Raw genomic sequence first — 24046 nt, forward strand, 5'->3', positions numbered from 1 at the left:
AGCAGCCAAGACCTGACCACTCATGTACCTAGTTGTGCCGGACGTGCGTTGCTAATGAGGAATTATTTATCAGTCTTGCTAATTGTAATTGATGCTCAGAAATTAATGCTACTACTAAATAATCATTGCCTCGAAATACTTTGAACCTTAGTTTTTTTTGTGTGCGTGTCTACGTCACATTATTGAATGTGTTCCCTCAGTCGGAGAAGAGAGATAAAAAATACTGAAAGTATTTCATAAGCTGCTTATTTGATTTTTGTACTGATGACGTGTATATCACTTTGTAAACCTTTAACATGTTTATACGGGATTGTTAAGTCCAATAAATCTGGTTCATAGATTCTGATCAACAGATTTCGTCATTTAAGGCAACGTAAAGCTTCTGATTCTGTTGATTTAATAAATTTAGTTTACACCAAAAGATCAATTATCAGTTACAAATTTACTGGTAGCAAACGAGATGCATGCATAACAATGCGGCATACTACAAATTATTTTGCTTACACAAAAACTCGTATGGTTTACACAGAACTGATCGGCAACGTGGTAGAAGTAATTATTGGACTGCACATATGACAGTGCCGCATAGTCAATGCCTTCTTCATAGTACATTACATTCGGTTCCAAATAGCCCCAGCACAGCGAAGGTTTAGCTTTTCCAATGGTTTAGCCCCCAAACCATTTCCATGTCGTGATGTACGAAGCATGATTGAGACCATTCCAATTATTTTTAATAGAGGCAGAAAAATTAGTTTGCTTTTTAAGGGAATATAAAACAATACTGTCACGCACCACACAAGAATGTGTTTCATGGACGGGGTCGAAGGCGTCGTCTTGGCGACCAGCCGCTGCAGCGCCTGAGCCGAGCGTCACGATCGAGACTTGGCACGCGTGGAAAATTGACTACCCTCATCACCACTACCCTCACTCCCACTACCCTCACTCCCACTACCCTCACTCCCACTACCCTCACTCCCACTACCCNGACATATATTCAAGCTGAAAATAACACGAGTATAAAGACATAAGTGAAGTTATGCGTAGAACTGAGAATTTGATACTCCGTGCCACATGATAATTGCGAGTCAAACTTCTACAAGGTCGAAGTTCATTCTAATGTCAACTGAACTGTGGAGATATTTGTAGGGATTATCTTGAAGATGGTAGTATTGTATCGTATAGCAGGCTGTTGCGTGTGTCCTACTGACTTACAGTATGATTAATATGCATGCGTCTTACTGACTGATGATTAATAAGTAAACGAAATTTAGCAGCTTGAGTCTCGCACTTAAGCCGCCAATGCATCACCTCGTAAATAATGCAAGTCATGCCGCACATTCTGTGGTGATGCGGAGAAATTAACGGGATCAGGGAAATGTCGCCATGACTGGAAATTCTGGTTATGAAACGATGATTGTTAATGCTTGTCAGGAATCTCGATTCCATTGCAACGATGACTTAACGTAAATAAACCCTATTTATTCACTGATACAGGGGAAACCAGCGATCAGCCTTCTGCAAGCGTTAATTATACATAACTTCATTCAATTTTTAATGCTAGAGTTTGGGGTATCGTATATCAGCGGTCTAATTTTTGCTTCTTACTGTTTGCTAAGAATAGCTGGTATGCAAGCAACTCGGATAATTTCAAGTAATTGCGCCAGAATAAATATAGTTATTGGTCAGCTGCTGGCAAAAGGGGCGCATTGTGTCATTTCAAGTCATTGGCTTCAAATTTGCTTACACAGGAACTTGTAGGCTGTGGCACAAGGTGCATCGGCCAGATGATACAAGTAACTCACTCCAGGCTCAAAATGTATTCCCCCACAACTGGGCGCTGGGTTATTCGGGTCATTTTGCCCCCAGTATGGTGATGGGTGAGTGGTTGGGATGGTCCCGCCTCCGAGCCATTGCCAAGTGGAGTCCGTAGCACGGATCAGGCCAATCCAGAACCGCAAGCGCGAGGCTGAGAAAATAACACTTGATTACTCAGATTATACTTTTTAATCAAGAACCGTAGTGATACATACTTCCATTCGAGTCGTACAATTAACACGTCTTTCATACACATTTAATTCACCGACGGTTTTTTTGTTCGACTGGCTCAGTCGGATAATGGGTTTCAATGATGTCCAGCTATACTACACACAATGGAGACTTGTAAGCTCAAACTTATGACAAATTATGTAGCTTTAATTATAGAATATTTAAAACTAACTGATCTGACCCAATACTCTCCCTAAGTCATGTATATAATGATATGCGCACATACACCATTTGAAACCATCTGCGTTCAGTAAATGATAATATTGAGGATTTGCCAGATAAACTAGAGGCATTCACAATTTGATAACATTCAAAGTTGCTTTTAACAGTTTTTGAAAAATATAAGCGCACTGATAGCAATTATGCTCAAGCCTTCTAAATGGAATATTTAAAAGTAATAATATGTTTTGTAATAGGTTTTGTAATTTAGTTTTAGGACGCGAGGATTCTCACAAATGTTGCGAGCATATGGAATAGAATAGAAGTGTCGGCACTGAAGAAATAGGCCCATGGCCTGTTGCCGATTCTTGTTCATAGAATATAATAGAAGTGTCGGCACTGAAGAAATAGGCCCATGGCCTGTTGCCGATTCTTGAACTTTTCGTGACTTGATTCACAAGGGATCCGGCCTTTGGAACCCCATCTTTCCATAGCTGACGATTGATTGAGATAGCTGTTGGACTTATTTGCCTGATAAGTCATATATGCTTGAGTCAGTTGAGAGGTTAAATATCATAATGTTAGCTGGAATGATTTTATAACGTGCTGTCAGCTGCCCATGATTTTGCGACTCCACAATTATTTTCGACAATCAGGCTATAAACGAAAAATAGAGCAATTTACTAACATTCCCACTGTCCATTCCGGGCTTACGATCGTTATTCAAGAGGTAATCGCGCATGAAGTAGAATTAGATCGAAAATAAGCAGTGGAGAGGTAAAAGTCGACGGCACCCGTTCACTCATATTTTACGACTCTATAGGAACAATCCTCATCGTGAGACAAGTAGTTCTAATAAATAAGCCTGATCATGAGTACAGATCTGTTTTATCAAGTCCGAGACTTGCCATTTTTTATGGCGTGGAGCTGAATGATTCCAGAATTTTACTCTACAACTTACTAGAGAAATTCCTCAGGAGGTATTCCCGCATGGCGTTGAAGTCGATGAGGAAGTTGGCGGTGAAGAGTTGGGAGTCGAAGGGACAGGACGCGGCGGCGGCGGTGAAGTTCAGTGCGACGGTGGAGACGTAAATGCAGCCCACGTTGTCCACGAGCGTGAAGCCAGGCAGGCATCCCAGGCCTCGTTCCCAAATATAAATTATGTTGAAAATTACTACATAATTTCAAGTTTAATACGTATGTGCTATAAACCAGTGTATGGATTGAATTGAAAATCGTTTTTTGGCCAATTTAAATCTGAAAATATACATGTGTAAGTATCTGCAAGTAATGATGAGTCTACAATAAATACATGCGGAATCTTGTATTGTTAGAACTAAAAAAATTGACGATTTGAACTCAAAGAAAATAAATACATTATTGATAAAACAATTCTACAGATATATGATTTGTTATTTGATAGTTAAGTCTATCACTGTCTATGTAAAGATAGATTTAATTTTAGAAATCGAGGCAGTGCGCTTTCAAGTGCTTAACACACATCACGAAAAAATTCAGAAAAACAGGGATTGAGTAAATAGTGAGATTGACAATTTTAACCTAAGTTTATGTTCTTGTGCAAAATGAAAAATGAAGCTAAAATAAATTTTTTTAAGTTACAATTTACATGTTCGAGGTTATAATTTTTGAATATATTTTTATGGAACTACATTTACGTTTGTAGAAAACCCTGCTGTCGAGAGCAGGGACCGTAAGTCCGGTGGTGACATCAGCGAAGGTTTTGTCAGTGAAGGAGCAGTGGAAGTGGCGTGGTGGCTGACGCCTGATGGCCACCGCGACGCATCCGTCCCCGCACAGCGCGCGACACTCGCCTGGGAAGGTAAATACTTTTACACTATTCTTCCCTTCAATTTTTGTTCATGAGAAGTTGCCATATGTACCAAAACTACGTGTAATTTCAGGGTGTTTTCTACGAAAATTATATGATATTTGATGTTCCATTGTGTGTTTAAAGTTAACACGCCGTGCTTTTCTTAGCTCGACAACTGCTATTAATTTCAACTTCGCATATTTCATCAATTAACGGTCAATGGGAATGTGATTAGAAGTTTTTACTTATAGGTCTCACAATTTATCATAGCCCGATGCTTCACACTATAAAAGAAAACGAATACGAAAACAAACGAATACCAAAGTAAAACGAATACGAAAATAAATCGAATACGGAAACAAAACCAACACGAAAATAAAAGTAGTATGAAAAAAAACGACTAATGTTTTATTCTATATATAAATATCAAATAATTAAACTCACACGGACGCTGCACGAGCGCGCTGCTCGAGATCGCAGTTGTGGCAATTTCCGCGCCCATGAAAGTCCTGAACGTATAAGCTGAGCCCTCCTCGATGCTGCAGCAGACGCACAGCAGCGCCCCGAGCGCCGCAAGCAGCCGCAAGTTCATTTTGGATAGATCAATTAACCTGCAAAAAGAAAGTTAGATTCATATACAAGCACAGGTCACTTCGGTGTCTCGTAACATTTTGGTAAATGTTTTGGAGACAACTTTAACCTTCATGATCAATTATTATTATGAGTGTTGGAGGCAGAATGACTGGCAATGCTACATTTTGTTTGCAATATTTAATTATTTTATGAAATTTCTTAAGTTCATCATTATTATTACAAGGAAATAATCTTTGAGAAGCGAATGAATTGGTATTCCGCTCTCAGACGTTTTGGGAACTCATTCTTATATTTTATTCGCTGATAAGGTAGCTGATACTTCCTTTCTCGGACGTCAACAGCTCACTGACGTGGTGCATAAGAGCATTGCATGCATGAACACAATATACTCGTATTTGATGTACATGTTCCTGTGTTTGATATGGATGAACTTTATCGAAAACTTTCTAGTTTAATTATAGTTTGGTCACTGGGAGTAAAGAGTCATTGTTGCATATCAGATGAGAGCTTTTTGCCATTGGCAACAGCCCTGAATTCACGATCAGCTGATGATTGATTGCAATATAATTCAAGATATGTAATTGTACAACCTTAATGTAATATTTTAAAACATTGCTTCGAGGTTACTTATTCTTGAAGCTGATTCGAAATAATCAAACTAAAAAATAATTCAGCTACAAACGGCTGATCTTTACTCTATTTTGGCAAAAAATGATACACTCGCGTGCAATCTACCAAATGAATAAACTTAATTATTGCATGTTTTCGTTTATAATAGAAGAACTTGAGTAGACAATCTAAAGTAGACAATCTAAAAAGTAAAGAACGATTCTCAAGTAGTTACTACTATTGGTTAAGGGTAATACAAAGCAAAGATTGATGGTAATTATATGAACGTATTGATGGTAGACACACGAATTGAACATCGAAATAAGGGTCGGGTCTAGTAAGAATGTGTGGGTATTTAAATTAATAGATCCGGATTCATCTGAATAAAGAGGCAATATCATAGTAAATAGCGTAATTCCTGGACAGGGACCAAATTTCCATGACCCATGCAGAATGCTTCATTACATTCAATCAATTCAAGGCTTCAGAATATTGCTCTCTAATAAATTCAAAAAAGATATAACTGATTCAAATTACATCAGAAAATAATTCAAAATGAATACATTTTTTTATTACATTCTTCGTCTTTACAGGCACATGTTCTTTTCAGTTTTTAAAATATTTCAGTCCGAAGTCGTGAAGAAAGCGACAATCGCTCCCAGACGAGTCTGAAAGATCGATATTAGCTTTGCTATTAGCAGCCAAGACCTGACCACTCATGTACCTCAAGTTGCGCCAGACGTGCGTTGTTAATGAGGAATTATTGACCTTGCTAATTGTAATTGATGCTCAGAAATTAATGCTACTACTAAATAATCATTGCCTCGTAATACTTTGAATCTTATTTTTTTTGTGTGCGTGTCTACGTCACATTATTGAATGTGTTCCTTCAGTCGGAGAAGAGAGATAAAAAATAACGGAAGTATTTATTAAGCTGCTTATTTGATTTTTGTACTGATGACATTTATATCACTTTATAAACATTTAACATGTTTATGCGGGAATTTTAAGTCCAATAAATCTGATTCATTGATCCTGAACTACAGATTTCCTCATTTAAAGCATCGTAAAGCGTTTGATTCTGTTGATTTATTGAATTTTTAGTTTACACCAAAAAATTATCAGTTACAAATTTACTGGTTGCAAACGAGATGCATGCAAAACAATGCGGAATACTACAAATTATTTTGCTTACACAAAACTCGTATGGTTTACACAGGACTGATCGGCCACGTGGTAGAAGTAATTATTGGATTGCACATATGCCAGTGCCGCATAGTCAGTGCCTTCTTCATAGTACATTACATTCGGTTCCAAATAGCCCCAGCACAGCGAAGGTTTAGCCGTTTCAATGGTTTTGCCCCCAAACAATTTCCATGTCGTGTTGTACGCAGCATGATTATTATTTATTATTATTATTATAATTATTATTATCTCCAATTATTTTTAATGGAGTCAGGAAAATTAGTTTGCTTTTTAATTGAATATAAAACCATACTGTCACGCACCACACAAGAATGTTTCATGGACAGGGTCGAAGGCGTCGTCTTGGAGACCAGCCGCTGCAGGCGCCTGAGCCGAGCACAATTGAGACTTGGCTCGTGTGGAAAATTGAACCAAACATGAACATGAAACACAGTCACCAACCTTACTCTCACAATACTGACTATAACTATCATCATTACCTTCACTATCATCACTACCCTCACCATCACTACGCTCACCATCACTGCGCTCACCTTCATCAATATTACCCTCACTACCATGACCCTCACTCCCACTACCCTCACTCCCACTACCCTCACTCCCACTACCCTCACTCCCACTACCCTCACTCCCACTACCCTCACTCCCAAAACCCTCACTCCCACTACCCTGAACTCAACGATCGTCAGCAATTTTCGCTCCTGTATGACCCGGAACTGTTCAATATTTTAATGCATCGTAGTTGATTTTCGAACACGTTCATTTGAAAGACTTGTAGATAATTTGTTTGCGGTTTGCAATGCTGGCAGGAAGCGCCTCTATTAGACCCTGAAGTGATCTATGCATAAGTTAGGTAGAAATAAAACATATCAGATACACTTGCGGTTGCCGTTATATTTCATATTATTTCAATCCACATACTAGTGCTTAAAAATGTGCAGTTACTTCAACTCAATTTCATTTTTAGATAGTAATCGGAAAAAAAATTTCCAAATAATAGGTTAACTTTATAACATCATCAATCGTCTGCAAGAATATCCATAGAAATTGAGAACTTCAAATTTTACTGTGCAAGTGACGCCAGTTGAGTTGGCTACGTCTTATATTTACTAGTTCATCTCTTTGATGAATGCGTCCAGAGCGCTTGCAGTATAGTAAAGAAAAAATATTCCCGAAAAGGTTTAGTATTTCTTGAGATATAGTTTGTGCTGCAGTGCAGTTTCACACACAAATGTTGCCGCAACTTTTCTCCTTAAAGAATGGAAAGAAACCGTGCCAGAAAACTAGAAGCATTTTTCTTTCAAGCACTAATATGTCAATGTAAAGGCTTATATAAATTAATATAATGACCAAAGTTCGTTCCCAATTTTGTTGTCGTTCATAGAAATCTTCAATTATTCGTCGAAGCGAAATAAGGTTGGCTTTGCACTAATATCCCACACATTGACAATACAACTTTGAGATAAATAATATTTGTACCAGACGTTCAAGACACAGAGAGGTTACCTGGATCCATAACGTTATTTGTAGCATACGTGGAGAGTCATTATTATTATAACTATATTTCATCATTTAGTGGTAGTTGTTATGACTGTCATCCAATATGATGCTATTGGCGTCTAATATTCTCATTACAATTGAATCACGGGAGCGAAAGACTGGCCTGCGAACGTTTAGAAACTTTTAGAAAATTGGAACGTTTAGAAACAATTTTAATGTTATATCTGTTATACCACATAATAGTAAAATTTAAATTGATGTCAAAATCAAAGAGTGTCATAAATACCATTATACTGGCTATATATATCAATCGCCTATAATAATATAAAGAAGTAATATATGAGCAATACACACTGACATATATTCGAGCTGAAAATTTTCTTGTTCGAAAATAAGACAAGTAGAGAGGCAAAAGTGAAGTCAGGCAGGGAACTGAGAATTTAATACTCGAAAGATACTCGAAATACTAATACTAATAATACTCGAAATTTAATACTCGAAAAATACTTAAACTTCTGCAAGATCGAAATTCAATCTAATGTCAACTGAACTTTGAAGACATTTGTAGGAATTAACTTGAAGATTGCAACGCATCGCAGACCAATGCGTGCGTCCTTGTGACTTATGATTAATAAGTAAACGAAATTTAGCAGCTTGAGTCTCGCTCAGCTCTCACTTAAGCCGCCAATGCATCACCTCGTAAATATTGTAAGTCATGCCCAAAATTTTTTGGCTGCGAAGTAATTAACGGGATCAGGGAAATGTCGCCATGACTGGAAATTCTGGTTACGAAACAATGATTGGGAATGCGTGACAGGAATACCGATTCCATTGCAACGATGATTTGCTATAAATAAAACGTACTTATTCACTGATATAGGAGAAACAGCGATCAGCCTTCTGCAAGAGTTACCCATAAATTTATTCTATTTTTAATGCGTGAGGTTGGGTATCGTATCAGTGGTGCAATTTTTGGTTCTTACTGTTTGCTAAGAATAGCTGGTATGCAAGCGACTCTGATAATTTCAAGGTATTGCGCCAGAATAAACACAGTTATTGGTTAGCTGCTGGCAAAAGGGGCGCATTGTGTCATTTCAAGCCATTGGCTTCAAATCTGCTTACACAGAAACTTGCAGGCTGCGGCACAAGGTGCATCGGCCAGATGATAAAAGTAACTCAATCCAGGATTAAGATACATTCTCCCACAATTAGGCACTGTAGCTAATCCATTTGGGTCATATTGACCCCAGTATGGCGATGGGTGAGTGGTTGCGACGGTTCCGCCTCCGAGCCATTGCCAAGTGGAGTCCGTAGCATGGATCAGGCCAATCCAAAACTGCGTTGGCGAGGCTGAGAAAATAACACATGAATACTAAGATTTTCTTTTTAATCAAGAACTGTAGTGATATGTGTCTTCATTCGAGTCGTACAATTAATACGTTTTTCATGTACATCGAATTCGCCGACGGTTTAGTTCTGTTCAACAGGCTCAGTCGGGTAATGGATTATAATGATGTGTGTATACAAATCATTCATATTATGATATGTGCATATACATCATTGTAAAGTTGTAAACCATCTGCGTTCTGGAAATTGGTATTTTGAAGATTTGATGGATGAAATAAAGGCTTTCACAATTTGATAACATTGAAAATTTTTAAAATATTTTTTGAAAAATGTGAGCGCACTGATGGCAATTATGCTCAAGCCTTCTAAACGAAATATTTAAAAGCAAAAAATAATAGGTTTTGTAATTTAGTTCTAGGATGCGAGAATTCTCACAGAAGTTGCTAGAATCCAAGGCATAGGCTTGAGTAATTTGAGCGGTTAAATATCATTGTTAGCTGGACTGATTTTAAAACCTGCTGCCAGCTGCCGATGAATTTACGACTCCACAATTATTTTCGAAAATCAGGCTATAAACTGAAAAGGGTAAAATTTACTGGCATTCTCACTGTCCATTCCGGACTTACGGTCGGTATTCACGAGGTAATCGTGCATGACGTGGAATTAAATCGAAAATGAGGAGTGAAGAGGTAAAAGTCGACGGCACCCGGTCACTCATATATGACGACTCTAGGAACAATGCTCATCGTGACACAGGTAGTTCAAATAAATAAGCCTGATCATGAGTACAGATCTGTTTTATCACGTCCGAGACGTACCATTTTTTATCGCGTGGAGTTGGATGATTCCTGAATTTTACCCTACAACTTACTAGAGAAATTCCTCAAGAGGTATTCCCGCATGGCGTTGAAGTCGATGAGGAAGTTGGCGGTGAAGAGTTGGGAGTCGAAGGGACAGGACGCGGCGGCGGCGGTGAAGTTCAGTGCGACGGTGGAGACGTAAATGCAGCCCACGTTGTCCACGAGCGTGAAGCCAGGCAGGCATACCGGGCCTCGTTCCCAAATATAAATTATGTTAAAAATTACTACATAGTTTTCATTTTTTTATGCGTCTGTGCTATAAACCAGTACATGGATAGAATTAAAATTCGTTTTTTGGCCAATTTAAATCTGAAAATATACATAAGTAAAAATCTGTAAGTAGTAATGAGTTTTCAATAAATAAATGAGGAATCTTGTATTGTTAGAACTAAAAAATCTGAAGATTTGAACTCAAAGGTAATAAATATATTATTAATAAACAATTCTACAGTCATGTGATTTATTGGGTAATATTTAAATGTGTGTAGAGATTGATTAATATCAGAACTTGAGTGCAGTGCGCTTTTCAGGGCTTAACACACATCACGAAATATTCAGATAAGCAGGGACTGACTAAATAGTGGAATTGGCAAATTTCAACCTAAATTTATGCTCATGTGCAAATTGAATGAAATGACGTGAGAAGAATTTTTTTGAAGTTACAATTTACATGTTCGAGTTTATAATTTTGTAATATATTTATATGGAACTACATTTACGTTTGTAGAAAACCCTGCTGTCGAGCGCAGGGACCGTAAGTCCGGTGGTGACATCAGCGAAGGTTTTGTCAGTGAAGGAGCAGTGGAAGTGGCGTGGTGGCTGACGCCTGATGGCCACCGCGACGCATCCGTCCCCGCACAGCGCGCGACACTCGCCTGGAGAAGGAAATACTTTTACACAATTCTTCCTCCAACTTTTGTTCATGAGAATTTACCATATGTATCAAAATTACGCATGATTTCAGTGCGTTTTCTTTGAAAATTAAATACTGTTTGATGTTTAAATGCGTGATTTACCACGCCGTGTTTCCCTTAGTTCGACAACTGCCATCAATTTTGACTACACGCTTTTCATCAATTATACGGTCAATGGGAAGTGATTAGAAGTTTTTACTTATTGATCTCACAATTTATCATAGGCCGATGTTTCACACTATAAAATAAACGAATACGAAAACAAAGCGAATAATTTTTCATGCTATGTATATAACATCTAATTAAACTCACAAGGACGCTGCACGACCGCGCTGCCCGAGATCGCAGTTGCGGCAATTTCCGCGCCCATGAAAGTCCTGAACGTATAAGCTGAGCCCTCCTCGATGCTGCAGCAGACGCACAGCAGCGCCCCGAGCGCCCCAAGCAACCGCAAGCCCATCTTTCTGGGCTTGATTTTCCTGCGAAAACTGCGTAAAGACTTGAAATTTGTGTAAAGTGATATTTTTATTTGTCTATTTTCCTGCATTCATAATTTCATTTTATGAAGAATCTTCAAAGGCTTGGACAGCCTAGATCTGTAATCTAAGAGTCTATAATTTTCTAGAAAAAATGCTTGTTTCACATTAAGAGTGTGCAGTATACAATCAGTATTTCGAAATTTCCAGGAGTTCTGTTTATTTCGCACTTCTATTTGTCCCTTGGTACAGAAAACAAGAGCAGCTTACTAACATAGTTTGCTAGTCCCACGCGTGTTGAGAAGTACAGCATCCGATTTGTACTGACTTCATGTCGCGACTGGGAATGCTTTCCAAGAGTCACAAGGCCCGCACAAGGCCTTGCGGCAGTGTTCACAAATTACAGAGCATATCTTCACTAGCAAATTGGCGTATAATTATAATCCAATCGATCGCTACAGACAAACATCCATGAAGCAAAAATGACGTTCGTTCATTTCAATTATGACTAGTATATTCTCCATTATATTCTCGTCGTCACAGTACATGATCTGGCTATCAGAGTCACTGCATGGTGGTTGAGGCAACCATTATCAAGTATATATATCAAATGTTATATATATTATATATATCAAATATATTTCATAGATTATATTATATATGTACTGTGTATATATATAGATTATTATATTATCATGACGCCTGCGTACGGATGAGGGCACGAAGATCAGGTCAACACTTGCATGGAATGGTTTGCAATTTGCGAGCATCAAATTTATGTCAAGCGTAAATCCGCATAGAAATGCCTGTATTTTCCAGGTGATTTATTATAGTTTCATTGAAATTTGGTGGATGGGATAATGTAGCTCGATAATCCCAGTATATATATGAACTTCATCCAAAAAATGAAAACGACATCATCTAGTTTACGTCTCTTTCAAGTATTCTGAATGGTTCAATTTCGAGTGATTCTGAATGGTTCAATTTCAATAGATATGAAAATACTTACGACTCTCCTCACCCTTACTCCCAATATACCCTTACTTCACTACCCTTACTCTCACCACCCTTACCCCCAATGTACATTTACTTCACTACCCTTAATCTCACTATACTAAATCTCACTACCCTTACTCTCACTACCCTTACTCTCACTGTCCTTATTCTCACTACCCTTACTCTCACTACCCTTACTTTCATTGCCCTTATTCTCACTACCCATACTCTCACTACCCTTACTCTCACTTCCCTTACTCTCACTACCCTTACTCTCACTACCCTTACTCTCATTGCCCTTACTCTCACTACCCTTACTCTCACTACCCTTACTCTCACTGTCCTTACTCTCACTACCCTTACTCTCACTACCCTTACTCTCACTACCCTTACTCTCATTACCCTTACTCTCACTACCCTTACTCTCATTACCCTTACTCTCACTACCCTTACTCTCACTGTCCTTACTCTCACTACCCTTACTCTCACTACCCTTACTCTCACTACCCTTACTCTCACTACCCTTACTCTCGCTACCCTTATTCTCACTACCCTTATTCTCACTACCCATACTCTCACTACCCTTACTCTCACTACCCTTACTCTCACTACCCTTACTCCCACTACCCTTACTCTCACTACCCTTATTCTCACTACCCTTACTCTCACTACCCTTACTCTCACTACCCTTTCTCTCACTACCCTTATTCTCACTACCCTTACTCTCACTACCCTTACTCTCACTACCCTTATTCTGACTACCCTTACTCTCACTACCCATACTCTCACTACCCTTACTCTCACTACCCTTACTATCACTACCCTTATTCTCACTACCCTTACTCTCACTACCCTTACTCTCACTACCCTTACTCTCACTACCCTTACTCTCACTACCCTTACTCTCACTACCCTTACTCTTACTACCCTTACTCTCAGTGCCCTTACTCTCACTACCCTTACTCTCACTACCCTTACTCTCACTACCCTTACTCTCACTACCCTTACTCTCACTACCCGTATTCTCACTACCCTTACTCCCACTACCCTTACTCTCACTACCCTTATTCTCACTACCCTTACTCTCACTACCCTTATTCTCACTACCCTTACTCCCACTACCCTTACTCTCACTTCCCTTTCTCTCACTACCCTTATTCTCACTACCCTTACTCTCACTACCCTTACTCTCACTACCCTTTCTCTCACTACCCTTATTCTCACTACCCTTACTCTCACTACCCTTACTCTCACTACCCTTATTCTCACTACCCTTACTCTCACTACCCTTACTCTCACTACCCTTACTCTCACTACCCTTACTCTCAGTACCCTCTTACTCTCAGTACCCTTACTCTCACTACCCTTACTCCCACTACCCTTACTCTCACTACCCACTACCCAAGAATCTTGTTATGTCTCGAAATTCTAATAACTGGAAAATGACTGAGAACGGTCAATTCTGCATGGAATACCAAATATTGTTGTATAGTTTCAGTAGCAAGGCTTAGGAGTAATAACCCAGCAGGCATATGACGTTTAAACAACGTTGATCATTGGTTGATTTCTTGTTGAAATGTTGACCAACCAGAAATAAAAGTCAAATCAACGTCGAAATTTAACCAACACTTGAAGAGACGTAAAAAAACTTATTTAAACGTTGAGAGAACGTCGATATTGGTACGTTGAATGTTGATCTATTTTAAATTTTTGAACGTTGACTCAATGTTAAGTGCAGAATCAAAATTAAAAGTCAAATAAACGTCGAACTGACTAACACTGGAAGAGACGTAAAACAACCTTATTTCAAAGTTGAAAAAATGTCTATATTGGTGCGTTGATTGTTGATCTATTTTTAAGCGTTGAATCAAGGTTGATTTCAGGTTGAAATACTGAACAACCAAATGAAATGTAAAATAAACGTCGACATGTGACCAACACTAAAAAGACTTTAAATGACCATATTTCAATGTTGAAAAACGTCTATATAAGTGCGTTTAATGTTTAGTTATTTACTGACATGAAACTAATGCTATCACACCAACATTGAATGATATACATATATATACGTGTACGATTAATGACCAGAGAATGCATTACAATTTTGACGGAGTTAAACAATTATTTAGCTTATTGTTATTTCCTATGCACGCGAGCTACCGTAGTCAAGGTGGCTATGCGTCGCGCGGTCTGCAGCGATACCGGGTTCAAATCCTGCTTCGATCGAATTGTTAATCCAGTGGAGAATTAAAGGAAAGAGAATAGATAGGGTTGCAAATAGTAAGCTTATATCTAATTAGATGCAACTCACTGTAATAATATGTTCATGTAATGTAACTTAATGTAACTGTCACGATAAAACGTCGATAATGAATTCCAGTTGCAACGGTGCATTTTACGTCAGTTCGACGTTTCAAGAATAAAGTTGCTGTACTTTTCATTCTAAACCTTTTATCGTCGCGATCCCAACGCGTAAAAAGTTGGTTCTTCAACAACTATTCAACCAGAGAATTTGATGTTGCAGCAACGTCGTTTTAGCAACATTGATTCGACGTTGCATTTGTAACGCCAGTACAACGTTTCGTGAATGACGTTGCTTCAATTTTTATTCTAAGCCTTTTTACCACGCGATCCCAACGTCGTAATAGGTAGTTGTTTCAGCGTCGATTCGACCAGCAAGAATGCGAATGTCTGCTGAGAAAAACTCAACGCAGTATAGCCCTTTTAAGGAGAATTAAACTGAGTCTCTGAATCGAGTTTTTTGTCGTTTTTAGCTCATTTTCTCATTTATGGAAAAAAGGCGCTATTGTGCTCGCCATGTCCGTCCGTCCGTGACTTCACGTTTTCGTCGATGAGAAAATGCGCTCTCTGTCACTCACTGCAGTGAGTACTGAGTTATATTTTTTATCAGTTTCAGTTATTTTATTACATTGCTGTGTCGCAATTAAATAAGATAAAACGAGAAAATAACGTTTAACTTCTTTGATCAAGTCTGATTGAGTGATGGGCGTCTAGGCACCTGATATGCAGTGCAGCTGTAGCTTGTCACTTAGCGTAGCACTACCATCGACCGTGTGCTTCGATCGCGTACGACTTGTTAAAAGACGACTAAGACGTACGACTTGTTAAAAATTCAATTGACTTGCTAAAAATTCAACACTATCATACTAGTTAAACAGAAAGTTGTGCGTGGCCCGTGGCATGTTAACACTGCATGACAACTCCGCCTGATAACCTGGCAAGTTAAAGAGGCAGGTTAACGCCGAGTTCCTAGAGAATAAACATTTTTCAACTGCGGCCATTAGGTCGATATATGTTATAATACATAACCTCGAGACGCACGCCTTTCTGATAAATTGCGACGATATGTTCTCATCATTGAAGTAAATGAAATTTAACGCTATGCACGATGCCTAGTTCCGAACAAATAGATGAGATGTAGCACACATCCATAATTGAACACGTGCTTTATTTTAAATTCATTAACTCTCGCTTTAATTTAGCCAGAGTTTCTGAATATCCGTGCCCCCGTCTCACTGAAATTATTTGTCTGTGACATATTTTTTAAAATTTATTTCTGGCGTATTTATCGCGTATTTATGTCTCGCTTAATTAAAAATTCATGTCTGATAATTTTAGACACTGAAAACCCTGAGAATTGCTGATACAAACTAGGTCTGAATGTTCTGGAAAGTAAAAATAAATATTATTTATGTAGTCGATTCAAAATGTAAATTCTGAACTCTATGACGTACTTTCCATGTTCTTCAATTTTATTACATGCGTCTTTTAGGCACAAACTGAAACACCAATCGAACACGCAGTCTTGCTTTGCATTCAAATCGATTGTGTATTGAGAAATAACGCTTAAAAGCACGTCATATTCGAAAGATAAATGTGTAGATTTCATAAGATCTCATATTTCGATAACCAGTAGTAAATGGAATGAAATTTTGACCGATATGAGCGGTTATGGTGTCTTTCTACAAATATTTCATCAATTACAATATTTACCATTTTAAACAATGAAGTTTGACTGTTGCTCTATGTCTGCAATAATTGCAATAATGTGAGAGCCGACTCTTGGAGAACATATTGTCGGGCATTAAAATTGAGAGATTTATAAACAATGGACATTTTCTTCAACTCTAAATAAGTATTTATATAATCCGATTTCCTAAATCGCACATGAACTTCGAATTGAAAAACAAAGAAAATTTTATGTTAAAAATTTATTTAAACAATTACAATGTAAATTTAGTGAATTTACAAGGTTCAATAAAAAATTACAATAGAATTACGATGAATGTCAATAGCAGGGCATTTCAGTAAATGAAACTCATCCTCATATAATAGCGTGGGAAAATAATTAACAAACAGACAACGTGTCAATAAAAATAAAATCTAAGACAGTCCAACTATACTACACACAATGGAGACTGGGAAGCTCAAACTTGTGACAAATTATGCTGCTCAAACTTATAGAATATTTGAAACTAACTGATCTGACAAAAGGCATTAGCTGTCAATTGGCATGGTCACGTCTCTTTCAATACAATGCTTAGACTTAATCGGAGGCAAAAACGAGAGGGCTCAATTAATAAGATTATTGAGATATAACAACGTCTATCTTTTCATATGTTTCCATGCCACATTTTATTAATTGTCTCAGTCGATCTTTCTTTACAAGACTTGCTCTGTCGAGCTAAACCTGCTAATTAAGTGAACACGGTCTGCAGCCCTCGGTGCGACGCTTATGATAATTATCGTCCGTCGTTAGCTTTCGAGAAAATGTAATAAAATCCAATGTACATATGCTAGAGTATAAAGAAAAAAAATTCTAATAAAAAATTTCTGATATATTATTAGAATATCAAAGATTTGATCGTATGTGGATAACTTGCAAATACCATTTGGAGATACCGAATTGGTCGAGTTATATGACGCAGATGCATTCGTCTGTTATGACACCAGCTTCACTGCAGTATGACTAATGATTGTACATAACCGGATCATCTTCATACTTTCAATTTTATTCAGAAAATCCTAACGCAACTCTTCCTAACGCAATTTTATTTATTGAAGATCCTAACGCAACTCTTCCTAACGCAATTTTATTTATTGAAGATCCTAACGCAACTCTTCCGTAATTTAATCAGTTTCCCCTCAAATCATTCAACCGCGCCTCCCGGGGCACGGAAGACGCTTCCGACGGGCTCTGTCGCTACAATCAGTTCCTGACCTTCCTAAATATAATAATATTTCAAACTGCTCAATACAATGAATTCTTCCACCATAGAATATGTATATTTTAATTTTCGTGATGCATTCATGAAACAACTTAATAATTCCACAGTTGATACATATGTTTCTTTCAGGGCGACGGGCGAACTTTAGGTGCAATCTTCATCGGTAATAATTTGTCATACAATACATAAAGTGGCATTATTATTAGAAATATTATTCTAGCTTTCATTAGCGGTATGGTTTAATACTGGCATTGGCAAGAAACAAAACTGCTTGTTTGATTTTTTGTTTCGCCACTTCTTAAAATTTATCAAAAATTTGCCACAATTCGATAATTTACTACTATATTAAAAAATTTTTAATTCAGGTGAGTCAATTGGCCACACATGCGCACAGTTATTCTGCTTACAAATGCATATCAACTGATTTGCACTCGATGAATCGCCACCGCAGTGGAGCTCGGTAACTGTATTCGAGATTATGACTCAATTGTGCGCAATCCGAGTTTTTGTTGGGCTCAGTTTTCCCCTCTGAGTACAGGAGTCGGCTGGACGAGGTTCTCGTCATGAGGTTTCATTTATGACTCAACAACAATCCCATCACTTGCGGTCAACAGACCAACTCGATCAACTTTGCTGCAGACTATGTTTGGTCTCTATTTTCATAGATTATGGACAAACTTATCATATTTAACTTTTGTTTAGAGACGCGATTTAACCAATTGTGTTACGTAAGAAAAATTCTGGTGTTTCTGAGTTGTATGAATCAATAAATAGTTTGATATCATAACAGATATAACAGATGACCGTCAAACCAGTTACATTTATTATTAGCCTTGCTGCCAAGTCTTACATGCGCGACAGATTCAAACCCCCGACTTTCAGCCACTAATCATATGCTACAGCAACACGACTGAACAATTATTGGGCACTGTCAGTATAGGTCAAGTGATACAATCTTTATTTTGGACCTGCCACTGAGAATGAATTAAGCTTAGGATCCCAGATGGAATCACCAGAAAGAGACGTCAATATTGTTGTCTAAACTTATGTATAATAATCGAAATGAATGATAAACGTGATATTTTATTAGTAAATTTTATTCATTTGAGGCTCACATTTTAGAATTACTTCTTATATTTTCTGTTTACAGAAAAATTAGCTTGCATTGTAATGATGCAAATTTCTGAAGCAGATGCACGCTTCAGATGCGAAACTGCATATAAATGAAGATCGTTTAGCTTAATTGGAACATTTAACTGAGAGTCGTTTGGTTAAGACATTAAGACTTTTATTTAATATTGAAAATTGAAGCAAATTTTCACAATTATAATTTAATCAGGCGAGTAAATGACGAGAAGCGATATCGAATATAAGATTCAAATTAAATTTTAGAAATTTCTTATCTATTCATCTTTATTAACTACTCAACTCTGGGATAAAAGCAGCAAACGATATTAGAAAAATTTTAATTTCAAAATAATTATTTAACCTTATCAATTCAGTGGTTTTGAGAAAGTACAAAGTGATTTAATTCGATTCTGAATTAAGAGATGTCATTCGTCATCAACTGACTAAAAATGCAAGTTTATATTGAGGAAGCACATAATAAAATTTTCATTGTCACGACAAAAATATCCAGAATTTCCTTCTTTATCATTATTTGGACGTTCTCGCTGCAGGAGTTACCACAAAGAATATCCCCCAGGATGCGCAAGTGAGAAGAAGGGAACACCTATTCAACCAAGGACGCAAGAAGTTCCTCCAGTTACCTATGGCAAAATAGTATCAAACATCGCAAGTAGCAGTAAAAAAAGGAGCAGAGTAAATACTTATACTGGTCCATTTCTCGTCTGTGATTACCGGATTTAGCCTGAGAAGATGTCATTGAGTGACTGACAGAGTATCGAACTCGTAATTATTTTCAGCAGTACGGCCTAGCTAGAGTTTCGTGACAGCGAGTACGTAAATATATTATATTATATTATTACAACCGAATCATACAGATCCTGACAAATCAAAGCATAGCGACTGAATTTCATGCGGTAAATGCATGACATTACACTTTTACGAACATAGAGCACTGTGAATAAATTGTATTTTCAACAACTTGGCTACCAAGATATGGGAGAAGAGTTCCTAATAATGTCAATACCTCAGGCCTGATCCGATCAAATGTAAATGAGTAGCCGAAAATAAATTCAGGCACACAAGCTGTTCGTAGATCGTTAATTCGTAGTAGCGTTAATTATTTCGCATTGAACGTCTTCTAGGAAGGCGTTCCAAACAAAATCGATTGTATTTTTTCTTCTTCTATTTGTTTTTTAATGGGAGCTTTTACTGTAGCCCCAGGGCACGAAATTATAGCTTGTGTAGCACACCTGTCCAAAAACAACAAGACACGGCAGAGAAAGCGCGGTAACATTTCATAATATCATAATTTTTGGAATAATGGTATTTGTCACTTCTTATGAGACAAATTGATGCTGAAGTTGACCGTTTCAGAACTCCATGCTCCTCCTGGAACGGAGTATTGTCAGCTTCCGAGTTAATTAACATAACATAACATAACATAGTGATGTCGGCGCTAAAGAGTAGGCCTGATGTGGCCTGTTGCCGAATCTTGAACTTTTCGTGACTTGTTTATAGAATATCTAAAATCTTGTCATTTGACCGGATATTTTCAAGACCGACGATAGTTTGAAATAGCTACTAGACTTACACCGGGTTCGATATGGTGCTCGGCATTTCAAATCTGAACATATATTTTTCCAAAGCTTTATCTAGTCTGTTCTTGAACGCGTTCATACTCGGAGCGCCAACGATGTAATCAGGTAGGCTGTTCCACTTGTCGGTGATTCGAAGCGAGAAGAAATGTTGTCGCGTGGACAAGTTGCAGCGCAGTTTTTAAACTGAGGCTTGGAACGTCGATAACTGAGGCTTGGAAACTTTATAATCTTTAATCTTTCTTCATATTACTTGCCCTTAAAGCCTGGAATTATCCTTGTTGCGCGTCTTTGAGCATTCTCTAAAAAATTTTTGTTCTTTACAAATCTCGGTGACCACACAACGTTTCCAAACTCTACATTCGGACGCACGAAAGCAACAAACAACTGCTTCATCGCTTCCGCATCTAGGTACTCGTAAGAGCGTCTAGCTGAAGAAGTTTGTTGGATGTGTTAGCTTGCGTTTCAACATGCTTAGAAAATTTCAGCTCCTTGTCGACATAAACTCCGAGATCTTTTCCACACCAGACTTTTCAATCATTACTCTCTCGTTGTAACCATGTCTTCTCATACTCAGGGCTGGGCAGCGCTACTTTGAAATGTAGAGGCCGCTACCGCTACATGCTCTAAATGTAGCGGGCGCTACCGCTACCGCTACAATTGCTTAAATGTAGCGCCGCTGCCGCTACCGCTACATGTAGCGCGCTACTGCCTACTTCTGGTAACAACTAACATGTTGACACTAGTAACAGGCTGAGGTTGACAACATTACAGCGAAATCTTTCGTACAGTTTTATTCTGTAATTTATATTATGTATGTATCATGCTGGTTTTTAAATAATATTTGATACTATTAAGTAAAATCTAAAGGCTTTATATATAAATGTAGCGGTGGCGCTGTAGCGGCAAAACCTCGTATCGCTACTTAAATATGTAGCCTGTGAACTGAAGCCCTGTGAATATATCACAGGGCTGATATTATATATATTTATAATATCAGCCCTGTGAACTAAACACTGTATTATAAACTGCAATTGCGCTTTATTTGACGCATCCTTCACTGTATTATAAACTTTTGTATCGTCGGCATACATGGAGCACACGGAATACATGGAACACTACTTCTGGCAGATCATTTATAAAAGCAACTAACAAAATAGGCCCAAGAACGCTTCCTTGTGGCACGCCACTGCGCCCAGTCTGAAACGGTCTGAAGCCCAGTCTGAAACGGTTCCGTTAATACTGACACGTTGTCGTCTACCTACTAAAAAGTCTCTGATCCATTGGATGTTTGTTTCGAATAGTTGATTGATTGACGAATTTATTCGATTGCGGCGAATAATTGATCGTTTGCAGGAGGAGAATAGTCGCTCGTATTTATATGGCGAATAATTGATCATGTGCACGTGGCGAATAAGCGATCGCTTGCACGTGGCGAATAATTAATCGTATATGTATGGCGAATAACTAATCGTGCGCACGTGGCGAATAGGTGATCGCTTGCATGTGGCGAATAAGCGATCGCTTGCATGTGGCGAATAAGCGATCGCTTGCTCGTGGCGAATAATTGATCGTATGTGTATGACGAATAATTAATCGTGTGCATGTGGCGAACAAGTAATCGGTCGCATGTGGCGAATAAGTGATCGTTTTCTTGTGACGAAAAAAATTACCTCCTTGATTGATCTAACATGCATGTGACTGATCGTTTGCATCTGGTAAAGCATGTATGTGAGGCTCCGCTAATTTTTCTTTGTGATGAACTTCCAACTGGCGGTTTTTTATTGGACCATGTTTGAAAAATAATTTTCTTTAAACTTTTAATTTTATAATCACACTTATGAGCCGCATCAGTGGGAGCAAAATATAATCCTTCAAAGCTTAATAATGACAACTAATTTAAAGCTAGAGTGATTTCATTGATTAATCTCGATGAAGAAAGGAGAGCGATCTCTTGAAAATTATATGAGAATCAATTTCACGTTAATGCATTTTACTTCAATACATTGGTTATTGTATTTTACTTTAATAACCAATGTATGTTACTTCAATACATTGGTTTTTCTTTCAGTCAGCGTCAGTGGTAAAGTCAACTTCGGCCAAAAATTTAGAGTCCCCGTCATTTGGTGAGCCAGAAAATAAAGCTTTTGGCGGCACGGTCCCTACCGCGGCATCGTGGGGACCGTAGTTAAAATGACATAACTTGGCCGTAACGCTGCATCTTTGACATAACTTGGCCGTAACGCTGCATCTTTGATATAACTTGGCCGTAACGCTGCATCTTTGACATAACTTGGCCGTAACGCTGCATCTTTGACATAACTTGGCCGTAACGCTGCATCTTTGATATAACTTGGCAGTAACGCTGCATCTTTGACATAACTTGGCCGTAACCCTGCATCTTTGACATAACTTGGCCGTAACCCTGCATCTTTGACATAACTTGGCCGTAACGCTGCATCTTTGATATAACTTGGCCGTAACGCTGCATCTTTGTCATAACTTGGCCGTAACGCTGCATCTTTGATATAACTTGGCCGTAACGCTGCATCTTTGACATAAATTGGCCGTAACGCTGCATCTTTGATATAAGATGATGCCTAGAAAAAGTAGCCTCAGACTTCAGCGTAGCAATTGAGACGCTCAGCGGAAAACAATTAGTAACCGAGCATGGGCAGAATATTTAGAAGGGAACATTTGAAAAAAAAACGTACGCAATTGGATTCTAATGACAATGGAAGGAACTCTTCAGTAACAGACATAGAGACGCTATATGTGCTTCATTGGATGTCGGGCGGATACAGGAGTTATTTTTATTTGGCTTAGCTTCTGCGAAGAACAGGTTACCGGGAAGTAACGGCTACATTTTAAAATAGGGTTTTTGTCCGCGGGCCCAATGACACGTGGACGATAAAAAATTCAAGACATATTCCAGGTCAAAATATAGATTTACAAACTAAGAGACATTCCATCGTCGCTAATGTCCACTTGAATTAATACGAATAAGAGAAGATATTCAATGACCAATGACACGATCATATAGTAGAGAGGAGGCTGGCTCCCGACTACAGTGCAGACACCTCCGAAAACAGTCCTGCATGTAAATCATTGTCCTCGGTCGCGGTTTAAAAGTGCGGCGACTAGAAAACTGGAACGCGGTGCGTACCACGAGCGGCCAATAGTTGGCTTGCTACAACAGGAAAAAGTCTGAACAAGAAAAATATTGGGTGAAAGTCGGATGCAAATAAATTCGTTGCTCTACTTGCATCTGGTGCTATCATGTCGAAAACAATTCTGAAATTTGCGTGGCTGTTTAATAAATAAATTGACCCCACAACTGAGACTTGCAATCAAGACACCGCGAGCGGTGTCTTGATTGCGGTGGGGCGCTCAGGAACAATCCCCTTAGGAGCGTAGCATCTTAGAGAGACGAAGGAATAAGATGGCAACAAAGCAGGGGCAAATGAACAACAAAAACAAAGACAGAGTAGAAGGAACAGCAACAGAAACTAAAAAGCTAAGGTGAAGAGCAAACA

The 24046-nt window shown here is 38.3% G+C and overlaps 2 protein-coding genes across 2 annotated transcripts; both read right to left on the bottom strand.

The window, feature by feature from the left end:
- Positions 1-993: 993 nt before the first annotated feature.
- LOC108667117 lies at positions 994-4649 on the bottom strand. The gene is made up of 4 exons (XM_018154101.2): positions 4481-4649; positions 3882-4037; positions 3167-3346; positions 994-1966 (listed from the first exon to the last, which is right to left on the bottom strand). The coding sequence occupies exons 1-4, from the start codon at positions 4626-4628 to the stop codon at positions 1731-1733; spliced, it is 720 nt and encodes a 239-aa protein (XP_018009590.2). The 5' UTR covers positions 4629-4649; the 3' UTR covers positions 994-1730.
- Positions 4650-8837: 4188 nt separating this feature from the next.
- LOC125178178 lies at positions 8838-11526 on the bottom strand. Its single transcript, XM_047881336.1, has 5 exons — positions 11379-11526; positions 10872-11027; positions 10164-10343; positions 9191-9295; positions 8838-8845 (listed from the first exon to the last, which is right to left on the bottom strand). The coding sequence occupies exons 1-5, from the start codon at positions 11524-11526 to the stop codon at positions 8838-8840; spliced, it is 597 nt and encodes a 198-aa protein (XP_047737292.1).
- Positions 11527-24046: the final 12520 nt, after the last annotated feature.

Source organism: Hyalella azteca, unplaced genomic scaffold (genome assembly GCF_000764305.2).
Source record: "Hyalella azteca isolate HAZT.00-mixed unplaced genomic scaffold, Hazt_2.0.2 contig7647, whole genome shotgun sequence".
Lineage (NCBI taxonomy): Eukaryota > Metazoa > Arthropoda > Malacostraca > Amphipoda > Hyalellidae > Hyalella > Hyalella azteca.